Below are 12,639 nucleotides of genomic sequence, written 5' to 3'. Positions count from 1 at the left end.
ATCTACACTGCACGCACCGCCTATCACAACACTTCTCCCTCTGTCCCCTACTCTCTCCAATCTCCTCTGTACATCTGGAGAGGGAAAGAGGTCTCAGGATTCTTGGAGAACGACGGCCTTTGTTCAGCCAGACCTGCCAGCGCCATGCCTCGCTCTCCCAGACTCACCATAGACCTCAACTCCACGCCATCCTCCGCCAGATCCACGGCTTCAACCATTGCTTCTTCACTTACTTTACATGAACTAGGTTTGCCCGCCTCCAGTCTGGGACCCCCACTGACTGTACATGACCCAACTACTCTCCTGACCGCTCCCACCCGGCTAGAGGCCCCACATCGGATCAGGCCTCATGCCACCAGACTGGGACTCCTGACGGATTTGCCTCCGGATCAAGAAGGGCCCACAACACTGAAGGCGCCGGATGCAGTCATCTCCCCAGCCGCTCCTGGGAGGGGGGGACTAGACGATGTGGACCCTTACAACTTCCCCTGCTATCCCCAGTCCGAGAACATTGACTCTCCTTGGTCCTAATACTCCCCCGGCTGGGGCCCCCAAACACCACTGGGTCCTGCTGCACCTCCTCCATGGTTAACCATGCTGCAGCCCCCTATTCTCCACATACACCACCATGCACAACCCTCTCTCCTCTGACCTCTTTTCGTCTCTCCGTGGCACCTCCTCTGAGAGCCCCTTCCCTCTCCAGATGCTGTGTCTGCCCCTATCCCCTATCTGTCATGTTTTCACCATCCCCACCCCCCTGCCCCTGCCCCTGCCCAATGCTGCATGGCCGGTCCTCAGCAGGGGCCTCAACTCTGTCCCCCTGCACCCACACCTCAGTGAGTTCCGAACCCATCATGATGTCGAGATCACCTTCCATCGCCTCTGCCCCTGGGCCTATTTCTCTGGCAAGGAGTCCTCACCCCGCAGTGATGACCCTTTCTCACATCTCCAACACTCCTCCATGGACTCCACCTGCCGGCCGTCTACCCTCTTGGGAATTTTTAATGTCTAACTGCTATTTTGACATCAGCCGTCCCGATTTCTCCACTCCCCCTACACATTGCAATCTCACCCCCACCGAATGCACAGTCCTTCCCTCACTCAGCATCAAACCCAATAATAGTCTAATAAGAAAGGTCCCGACTTCAAACTCCACATTCCCTCCACAGATGCTGCCTGACCCGCAGAGTTCCTCCAGCACTTTGTGTTTTGTTTTAGGATTCCCGCATCTGCTATTTATTGTGTCGCCAATCGCTGGCAGTGATTGTGATGAAACCTGGGTAAGACCACCTATTCTCATGACAAAGGGGACCATAGAGTCATCGAGTGATTCAGCCCAACTTGCCCACACCGGCCAACATGTCCATGCTACACTAGTCCCACCTGCCTGCGTTTGGTCCATATCCCTCCAAACCTGCCTACGTTTGGTCCATATCCCTCCAAACATGTACCTGTCTAACTGTTTCTTAAACATTGGGATAGTCCCTGCCTCAACTACCTCCACTGGCAGCTTGTTACATACACCCATCACCCTTTGTGTGAAAAAGTTACCCCTCAGACTTCTATTAATCACCAAGCAAGGCAAAATAAAAGTCTGCTGTATTTATCATTATTCTTGAAGATTGCTGAATTCTAAAGCAGGCCACAGAGAATACCATGAAATAGCAAATAATATCCTAAGCATTGAGGAACTGAATATTCTTCAGCCACAGCACCAGAACAATGACCCAACGTCAGTAAATAAGATTTTTCATGAATTTTTGCACCAAAACCATGGAAGTACAACAGAAGCAACTATGAAGAAACTTATTCCTGGTGAATTTATTAAGGCTAAAATTCAAAATAGAAACAAGCAAGGAATTAAACTTTTGCAAACCAATGTCTGGTTCAAATGAAAATGATGAGATTCAGAGATAGAAGACCACTTGTAGTCATAAAACTCTGCTCATAAAAAATAATGTAATATTAAAATTATACCTATCACCTATTCTTTGACTAAACGTTCCATTTTATTAAGTTTATGTTTATTCTTTGGCATTGGTTTTGCGTATAATCCATTCTTAATCAGATGTTCCTTACTGTGATGGACTTGAGCTCCATGCTGAAGTTGGAATGAGCACAATGCTCGAAGCGGACGAAGTATAACCTATTGATATAAAACAATAAGAGCATCTGAAATCCCTGTTAAATATTTAAACTAATATTCTAACATTAATATTTTGATATCTTTAAGATAGTATCAGTTAAGATAGAAACCATGTTCACGTTAATTAATTGGCCAAATAAAAAGTACGGCACAGTGGCACCACTGGTAAAGCTGCTGCTTCACAATGCCAGAGACCCAGGTTTGATCCAGACCTCAGGTGCTGTCTGTGTGGAGTTTGCATGGTCTCCCTTTGACTGCTTAGGTTTCCTCCAGGTTCATGAGTTTCCTCCCATATCCCAGAGATGTGTAGGTTTGTAGGTTAATTGGCCTCTGTAAAAAATGCCCCTAGAGTATAGGGAGTGGATGAGAAAGTGGGATGACATAGAACCAAAGTGAACAGGTGATGGTCGACGTCGACTCAGTGGACCAAAGGGCCTGTTTCCATGCAGTATCTCTACCTCAAACTAAAACAAGAAAGAAGCCTTGCATGTTTTAAAGCTCTTCATGTTCAATGAACATTCAAGTGTGGCCACTGATACACTGATAAATATGGCAGCCACTTGGCATGGAACAGGATACACAAACCACACGAAGATCAACCAATTCACCTACTTGAATGATTATCTGGGTATAAAGTTAACAGCACTTGAACCTAAAGATGATCCAATTCCAACTGTGGCATTTATAAAACAGAATAAAATTGCAAGCATTATAGTTATTGCAATTGGATTATTATTTTATTCATACCAGTGCTTTTCTCGTGATATTGCTCAAAGTGAAAGTGACAATTGGACCTATGACAATGGAACTCACTCCACCCTGCCCGTTACATGTGGACACGTACATCACCACCGCATCTATTCACCTGCGGGATTACTTCCAGGAAGATGAAAAGGAATCACAGAGAAATGTCACAGGGGGGTGTATCTGTGGAATTCAATGCCACAGACAACTGTGGAGACCATGTCTTTGAGTATTTTTGAAGCGGAGATTAATAGGTTCTTGATTAGTAAGGACATCCAAGGTTACAGGGAGTAGGCAGAATGGGATTGAGAGGAACAGATAGATCAGCCATGATTGAATGGTGGAGTGGACTTGATGGGCTGAATGGGCTAATTCTGCTCCTATGACTTATGAACCTATGAAAATAGGAAACAAGAGAACAATTAATCTGACATCAATTGTCAGAAAAATACTCAAATCCATTATTAATGAATTAGCAATATGGAACTGAGAAGATCAAAACATGGTTTTACAAAAGGAAAGTGAAGTGTGACAAATCTAAAATTTTCTTGAAGATGTAAATAAAAGGACATAGTTTTCCAAAAGGCATAGGATAAGGTGTTACACAAAAGTTTAAAAAATAAAATAAAGAAATGTGACTGGGGGTAATATGTTACCATGGATTGATGATTGGTGAATGGATGAAACAAAAGGAACAGAAATAAAGGATCATTTCCAGTTTGGCAGGCTTCGACCAACAGAGAACCACAAGGATCAATATTGTAGTCCCAGCGATTTACAATTTGTCTTCGTGACTCAGATGAAAGGACAAAGAGTAATCTCCACAAGTTTACTAATGAATCAAAGTTAGCTGGGAAAGCAATTTCAAATGGATGCAAAGATATTCAAAAGAATAAAGACAGGTGAAATAAGGGCAAACGGGTGGCAATAATTATTCAATTTGGTAGGGACAAGATAAACCAAAATATTTCTCAGAAGTGAGAAACTAATACAACATTATGTGTGGCTGGCCTTGTAGTTCAAATATAAAATTAAGTGCAGCAAGTGGTTAGGATGATAAATGAGAAATTGGTCTTTATTTTAAAGCGGTAAGAGTATCAAAATAAGAAAGGACTACAATTTTACAAGGTTTTGATCAATTAATTCAAAGATACAGCTTGGAAACAGGCTCTTCAGCCCACCGAGTCCACTCATTGATCCGATCAGACTAGTTCTATGTTATCCTATTTTCACATCCACTCCCTACACACTGATGGCAATTTAAACAGGACAATTAACCTGCAAACCTTCATGTCTTTCGGATGTGGGGGGAAACCAAAGCACCTGGAGGAAACCAACATGGTCACATGAACATACAAACTCCGCGCATAGACAGCACCCAAGGTCACGATCGAATCTGGGTCTCTGGCGCCGAGAGGCAGCACCTCTACTCTGATCAGTCTGAAGGGTCCTGACCCTGTGTTGAGATGACTGCTGGAATACCATGTCCAGTTTCTGTTTTTGTCTTCCTTGGACAGTCTTGTAAAAAGAGATGTAGTAGGATGGAACTGTTCAAGTTGGGGTTCAATGAATCTCACTGAGACATAATATTCAGAGATGGATTGACCGATTTGCTCTGAAAGGCTATTTCATATTGCTGCAAAGTCTGCAACTTGGGTCATGCTCTCTGGATAATAAAATATAATACTTTTCATAAATTTAAGGACTTAATTTTCACTCAGATTGCTGTTTTGTTCAATTCAAACAATCTTAATTTACTTAAGACATTTGACATAAAAGCTCTACATTCCTGTTTGCATAATTCCTCTATGTACAACTACCATGAAATTGTATCTCTCGAGCGACTTACCTCATGAATGCAATGGTCCTTTTCCACAATTGACAGTGCAAAGGCTGCACACTCCAATGTAGAGAGACAAGTATTATTTGGCTGAGTTCGAATTATGTACTGGCTTGATAAACTGGTTTTGAGTTGAACCTAAAGACAAATACAATGAAAAAGCTATTTTTTAATTTGGAAGCTAATCGTTTCCTGACAAGACCAATTCAATTAATATATAACCGCATTTCACATAAAACATCGCAGGACACTTAACAGTGACATTTGACAAATTTGACATTGATCCACAGAAAACAAACCAAAATAAACTCACAGGTGAGTTATATGCCACAGGATACAGGATATTTTAGTTAAGTTTCTGGTTAAGTTTCTTCTCCAATCTCCAACCCGGATGATTATTGATGGTGAATTTGATAAAATACAAATGAAAACCATAATTTATACCTCTTCTTTGGAGATGGCATGAAAAGTTAGTCAGTGGAAAGAAACAATCCCATCGCACAAGCCTGGAACAAATTTGGTGAAGCAACAGTCGACAGATGATCATGGTGAATACCTGCTTTTTAGACAAATGAGTTATACAGTAGCAGTAGGGGTGAGAGGGAGGGGTGAATGGGAGGTGGGGGTGCTGCACCAATGCAGGAGAGGTTTGGACCCAACGGGTCCACTTGGTCTAGTAATTTCTAAAGTTGCCAATGACGCAAACCCGGTAGTATTGTGGACTGCTCAGAGGAGAGTGATAACTTGCAGAAAGGCTATAAACTTCACGGTGATTTGGCAGATGAGGTTCAATGTGGAGGATGCACAGACGCCACACAGACAGTACCAGAGATGAAGGTCGAACCTTGGCTGTTGGAGTTGTGATGTAGCAGCTCCTCCAAATTGCCGCTGTACCGACCTTGCAATTAAACGACTTTTTATGGATAGAACAAAGCTGGGTTATATATACTTTGTACACATTAGAGCAGCACAGTGGTGCAGAGGTGGAGTTGCTGCCTAACAGCACCAGAGACACGGGTTCAATCCTGACTGTAGGTGTTGTCCGTATGGAGTTTGTATGTTCTCCCCGTGACTGCATGTGTTTTCCCTGGGTGCTCCGTTTTCCTCCCACACTCCAAAGACATATAGGTTTATAGTTTAATTGGCTTTGGTAAAAATTGTAAATTATCCCGAGGTGTAGGATTGTGTTAGTTTACGGGGATCGCTGGTCGGCGTGGACTCAGTGGGCCAAAGGGCCTGATTCGTCCCTACATCTCTACATTCCAAATTCTAAACACTTTCCCAGATGTCAAAGGATCTTTAACATGAAGTTTTAACTCCATATAAAGTGGTTGTCCGATCTGATGAGAGTTTTCGGCATTTTCTGCTTTTATTTCAGATTTCCTGTGTCTGCCGTTTTTTTAAAAATCTTAATTTTTCACTTTGTTGGATTGGTGTGGGTCTTGAATAAATGTCCCGTAGAAGACCCCAAATCTGGTACTACAGGCAGGATACCATATGGTTCCATGACCTTTAGTGTAACCGTAGCTCAGAGTAGTCTCTTGATGTGGTGAAACAAATGGCAGAAAGCTGGCGTCTATGATGTCCAGGGCTGCAGGAGGAGGCTGGAATGAAGGGCCAGGCAGTGTGTCTGGCTGACGGTGGCTGCAAAAACTTTGGCTTTATCTCTTGAACCTGTGGGTGGAGCTTCACTATCATCTCACCGTCTAAATAAAATATCCAGTGGGAAGAGACTGAGAAGTATCGGTGATACTTTTCTCACATAAACATTTTAGATTTGAGTTGTGATATTTTCACAACAGAATTTTAGAATCCAATCCCCAAAATGGTTAATGCATCCAATAGCCTTAGCCTTTTAGATACATGCACAACAGCATAAAAACACCTATACAACTGCAAACATACTGTCACCAAGACATAAATAAATCATATTTTTCTTGAAAGAATGTACAAAGTGGCAGTAATTCAAAGTGACAGTGTAAGAGCTGTCTATTTGTCAGTTCCTTGGAGAATTTCCAGTCATGGAACCGTTGTACATGCGTGTCACAAAACACTGCCTTTCTGCCAAGTCATGCTGATTAACTGGATCTTCTGCCTTCCTCAGTCAACATCACATTGCCCACTTTTGTTAAATTGAACCCCTCTCTCTCATAGTCACATGCAATTCTAAGTGTTAGAAAAACCTTGGGCTTGAGTTACCACAGCAAAAGCAAATCTCAGTGGAGTCATACTAAAAAGAGCAGCCATCTTGGAAACTGTTGACCATTTTATTGGTCATTTGATAATAGACAGATGCAAAATCTGCAAAGAATTAATACCACGGAGCAGCATTTAAAATTGTAATTAAAAAAAATAATTTCAATAAAAACGACGCCTGCATTTATTTAAATGGTAACTTGCAGAAGATGGCCTATTTTAAATAAAAAGCAGTTTTATCACCGTTCTTACTCACCATCATCAAGTAACTTAATTTAAAGTACTAAATAATTACTTGTTAAAAAATCTATAGCCATATGAATATAATAGCCAGTTTTTTGCAAATTGAAAAGCAATTAAAAACAAAGTCTTTTGAATGATGCCCTTTCGAGGCCATGGCTCTTTCAAGCCCTGCACACAAGCACAATTTATGGAAACTCGTACTAACTCCCTCCAGATTGATGTTTTCTAAACTGGCACAAAAGGTTGTAAAAAGTCAATACGCTCTTGAAAGAAATTTGTGCTTAAAATCCAGCAGTCTTTCACAAAGGGAAAACAGATTTATCAGAAAAACGCAAACAATCTTGTTGGATGCGGGATCTGAACATGTGATTCTCCAGATACTTGTAGCAGCAGGTCAATTTTACAAAGAATGGAATTTCTAACCCCTACTTTCAAACACTAATGATTTCAAAAAATTGTCGAGGAGGGAACCAAGCACAAGGTATTCCTTGACAGGGTTCACCTTTTCTTTAGGTTAGGTCGGATTCAGAGTACATTGAAGGAAGGTCTAAGAAAATGAAGTGAGTTGGCTCCCAGACCCGTGTTGGATTTTATTAGGCATTGAAAGATGGGACTATCAGTGGAAAACATTATTTTATATCAGCCATCTTTACATGAAACAGATTTTCACTTCTTTTCATAAGAGTCAACCTTTTGACAATTTTAATATCCCTGGCAGCGGATATTGAAGCATTAGGTCTTATTTCACTCACTTTTACAGAGATTGTTTAAATTTCCTATTTCCTCAATTTTTGACAATGATCGCAAAAATATAAAGTCAGTACTGGATTGCAGCTTTACTGTAACCAAAAGTCATAGTCAAATTTTTCACATCAATAATCTTCCAAATTGCCAATTTAAAAATATATTTATATTTACAGCAGCAATAAGTCACAGGTATACAAGTTTGGGCTATTCCTGTAACAAATCATTAACTTATATGATTTCATTTCAGTTCAGAAGACGAAGTGAGGAAGGCAATCAGTCTCAGTTCTACACGAATCAATTATGTTAATCAGAGATCACTGAATGACAAAAAAAGTAATTAATTGTCTGAATCCCTATTGGAGAAATGCAAATCTTTACTCAAAGAATTTCAGAAATCTTTGATAGCAATTGATGCCTGGGTTTGGTCGGATGCACATGAGAACAAATTCAATCTGTGAATTAAAAGGCTTTTATTATCAGAATATATCCAAAAAACCCAATAAAAATATTTTAAAATGTCCTCTTTTTTCTGTTCCTTCCCCAATTCATGAATTTGTTGCAAATAAGACTCAGAAAGTGGGATCTTGGAGAAGGCTGTTGTGATGTTTAAACAATTAATTTACAATTAATCCATTGCAAATACAATCAAACAAAACTCAACTACAATAGATAGAGCAAAGAGGAAGATATACAGTGCATTCAGAAAGTATTCAGACCCATTCGCTTGGAAAAAGTAAAGGGGTCTGAATACTTTCTGAATGCACTGTAGTGTGCAATGCTGGGACTGCAGCTATTTACAATATATATTAATGACTTGGATGAAGGGATTAAAAGTACCATTAGCAAATTTGCAGATGATACAAAGCTGGGTGGTAGTGTGAACTGTGAGGAAGATGCTATGAGGTTGCAGGGTGACTTGGACAGGTTGTGTGAGTGGGCGGATGCATGGCAGATGCAGTTTAATGTGGATGTGTGAGGTTATCCACTTTGGTGGTAAGAATAGGAAGGCAGAGTATTATCTGAATGGTGTCAAGTTAGGAAAAGGGGACGTACAACGAGATCTGGGTGTCCTAGTGCATCAGTCACTGAAAGAAAGCATGCAAGTACAGCAGGCAGTGAAGAAAGCCAATGGAATGTTGGCCTTCATAACAAGAGGAGTTGAGTATAGGAGCAAAGAGGTCCTTCTGCAGTTGTACCGGGCCCTAGTGAGACCGCACCTGGAGTACTGTGTGTAGTTTTGGTCTCCAAATTTGAGGAAGGATATTATTGCTATTGAGGACGTGCAGCGTAGGTTTACTAGGTTAATTCCTTGAATGGTGGGACTGTCATATGTTGAAAGACTGAAGCGACTAGGCTTGTATACACTGGAATTTAGAAGGATGAGAGGGGATCTTATCGAAACATATAAGACTATTAAGGGGTTGGACACGTTAGAGGCAGGAAACATGTTCCCAATGTTGGGGGAGTCGAGAACAAGGGGCCACAGTTTAAAAATAAGAGGTAGGCCATTTAGAACGGAGATGAGGAAAAACGTTTTCAGTCAGAGAGTTGTGAATCTGTGGAATTCTCTGCCTCAGAAGGCAGTGGAGGCCAATTCTCTGAATGCATTCAAGAAAGAGCGAGATAGAGCTCTTAAGGATAGCGGAGTCAGGGGGTATGGGGAGAAGGCAGGAACGGGGTACTGATTGAGAATGATCAGCCATGATCACATTGAATGGCGGTGCTGGCTCGAAGGGCCGAATGGCCTACTCCTGCACCTATTGTCTATTGTCTAATACCCAGCATTGTAGCGCGCAAGTTCCAGAGGAACAAGTCCAATTTCCACAATGGGGTAGGGATGAACCTGACAGTACCCTAACTTATCAGAAGCCTGATAACAGAGGGGAAGAAGCTGTTCCTGAGTTTGGCGGTGCATGCTTTCAGGCTTCTGTATCTTCTGCCTGAGGTCCCCCCCCCATCCGGACCAAACTCAGATCCTGGGGGGACAGGGCTTTCTCCATCGCTGCTCCCACCCTCTGGAACTCACTACCTCAAACCATCAGAGACTCCCCCTCACTCACCACATTCAAAACATCACTGAAGTCTCACCTGTTCAACACTGCCTTCAACCACTGTCCGTCACCTCACCTTATTTTTCCTTTTCTGTTCGTTTACTTATTTATTTATTTTTTTCTATGTTTTAGTAAACCCTGTAAAGCGTCTTTGAGTTTTTAGAAAAGCGCTATACAAATGTAATGCATTATTATTATTATTATTATTATAAGTGCAGTGGGACATGTCATTGATTATGTTTGCTGCGTTTCTGAGGCGGCGTGAAGTGTAGATGGAATCAATGGTCGGGAGTCTGGATTATGAGATGAACTGAGATACATCCACAACTCTCTGCCATTTCGTGCCATTAGAGTTCATAGCATAATCCGATACGTTTCTATTTTTAATGCTCCAATGCTAACAAGATAGGTGACTATGGTTTTTCTTTGGGAAGCAATGAACTTGAAGCCTGGTTTGCCGTATGGCTGATCTTTAAGCTTGATACCTTAACTCCATTTCACCCCATATCCTTTGATGCACTTTATGTCTAGAAATCTAAATCCTTCTTAAATATTTTCAATTACTTGCTTTCCACAAGTTTCACCGCATCTGAGTCCTAAATATCTTAACCCTGACACAAAGACTCCTGGTCTTAAATCCTACAGCCAGAAGGACCATCCTCCTTGCATCAGCTAGTTGAGCCCTACCTGAATCTTGTACTTTTCAATAGGATCTGCTGTCATTCTTCAATATTCTAGTGTACTTCAGCCTAGTTGAACAAATCTCTCCCCAACACCCAAGACCGTGAACCTTTGTTGCATTCCTTTTATGGCAAGTGCATCTGTTCTTAAATAAAGAGACCAAAACAGCATATAATACTTTAGATGTGGTCTCACAGAGGTCATGAATAATTGAAGTAGGTTATCCTCAATGCTGTAATCAAAAGCTCTTGCTATAAAGGCTAATGTACTATTTGCTTTCTTCACTGTATGCTGTGAATTCTGATTTGACATAAATTGCTCACATTAGCCTTAACAATACCAAAAGACGCCATCCCACTCAGAGCATCCTCATTATCTGTTAGAAAACAGTTGGATTTACACAGTACAGGTATTCACATTATGCTGCATTGGCCATGCATTTGTCCACTTCATCAACATGTCTAATTTACCTTGAAGCTTCTTTGTCTTCTTCTCATGGCTCACAATCTCATCCAATTGCATGTTGTTGGTAAACTTAAAAATATTACACCTGATTCTGATGATGTTTCACAATAAAGGGAATGGCTGATGCTCAACTTCTAATCTCTACGATATACTAGTAACCTTATGCCACCAGTAAAAGATTCCTTCATTCTTAAATTAATAAGTGATAGGAGCAGAATTAGGCCACCCTATGTTGAAAGACTGGAGTGACTAGGCTTGTATACACTGGAATTTAGAAGGATGAGAGGGGATCTTATCGAAACATATAAGATTATTAAGGGGTTGGACATGTTAGAGGCAGGAAACATGTTCCCAAATGCTGGGGGAAGTCCAGAACCAGGGGCCACAGTTTAAGAATAAGGGGTAGGACATTTAGAACGGAAATGAGGAAAAACATTTTCAGTCAGAGTTGTAAATCTGTGGAATTCTCTGCCTCAGAAGGCAGTGGAGGCCAATTCTCTGAATGCATTCAAGAGAGAGCTAGATAGAGCTCTTAAGGATAGCGGAGAATGGGGAGAAGGCAGGAACGGGGTACTGATTGAGAATGATCAGCCATGATCACATTGAATGGTGGTGCTGGCTCGAAGGGCCGAATGGCCTACTCCTGCACCTATTGTCTATTTGGCCTAACAAGTCTACTCCACCATTCAATCATGGCTGATCTATCTTTCCCTCTCGACCCCATTCTCCTCTTAACCCTGACACCTGTGCTAATCAAAATTCCTATTCTCTGGTTCCTATCTGTCAATTAATTTTCAATCCATGCCATTCTGGGGCTTTATTATTGTTGACTTTGAATGAAACATGCGATTTGTACAACAGTTCTATGATGATCACCTGAAGCTTGGTAATGCTGCTTGTATTATCAGGTTAATTCATTCCATTTATTGTACCTCCGCAGGTGTCGAGATAACAACTGTTTACATGTTACCTAGGGACACTAGGTATGGGAGTCACTGTCACACTGATTTGCATCAGTTCATTGTGCATTCTTGATCAGATTTAACAGATCAAGTAGGTTCCATCAAAGCCTGGATTTGAGCCATAAAGCGACATGGCATATTAAATTTATAAGCTCTGCCCTGTCTATAAGACACATAAATTGTTTGTTTCATGGCCACATCAACACAAAGCAAATCCTTGTAGTATAAATCCAAAGTGCTTGACAGAGAGGTCTCAGCTGGCTCCTTGAAGAGAAAGCTCAAGGCAATCAAAATAGAATGGTTATCTCAGAGATCATATGGACAATATGTAGGCTGCCTCATTACATAAGCATGCTACTGAAAAGAGAATACAAATATCCTATGCTTCATTACTCCATCCAGAGATAGAGATCTTTTTTGCTTTTAAAAAGAGGATTTAAATTATTTATTATCTTGAGAGCAATTGTTACAATTTGTAGCATTTTATTGCAGCCCCTGTTGAAGTAGTCCTCTAACAATTAACTATTGAACCACTGACTAACTTGTAAGATGCTAGATGTAGCA

The 12,639-nt window shown here is 41.1% G+C and overlaps 1 protein-coding gene across 2 annotated transcripts in view; it reads right to left on the bottom strand.

Moving 5' to 3' along the window:
• Positions 1–776: 776 nt before the first annotated feature.
• dtwd2 (DTW motif tRNA-uridine aminocarboxypropyltransferase 2) overlaps positions 777–12,639 on the bottom strand; it is a 119,291-nt gene continuing 107,428 nt past the window's right edge. For both annotated transcript variants that reach the window (XM_078396301.1, XM_078396302.1), the window contains exons 5-6: positions 4,740–4,868; positions 777–2,146 (exon numbers count right to left, since the gene is read on the bottom strand). In XM_078396301.1, the coding sequence (XP_078252427.1) occupies positions 1,985–2,146; positions 4,740–4,868 (291 nt within the window). In that variant the 3' untranslated portion in view covers positions 777–1,984. The remainder of the gene's footprint in view (positions 2,147–4,739; positions 4,869–12,639) is intronic.

This window comes from Rhinoraja longicauda, chromosome 3 (genome assembly GCF_053455715.1).
Source record: "Rhinoraja longicauda isolate Sanriku21f chromosome 3, sRhiLon1.1, whole genome shotgun sequence".
In the NCBI taxonomy this organism is placed as follows: domain Eukaryota; kingdom Metazoa; phylum Chordata; class Chondrichthyes; order Rajiformes; family Arhynchobatidae; genus Rhinoraja; species Rhinoraja longicauda.
This window is presented reverse-complemented; position numbering and strand designations above follow the sequence as displayed.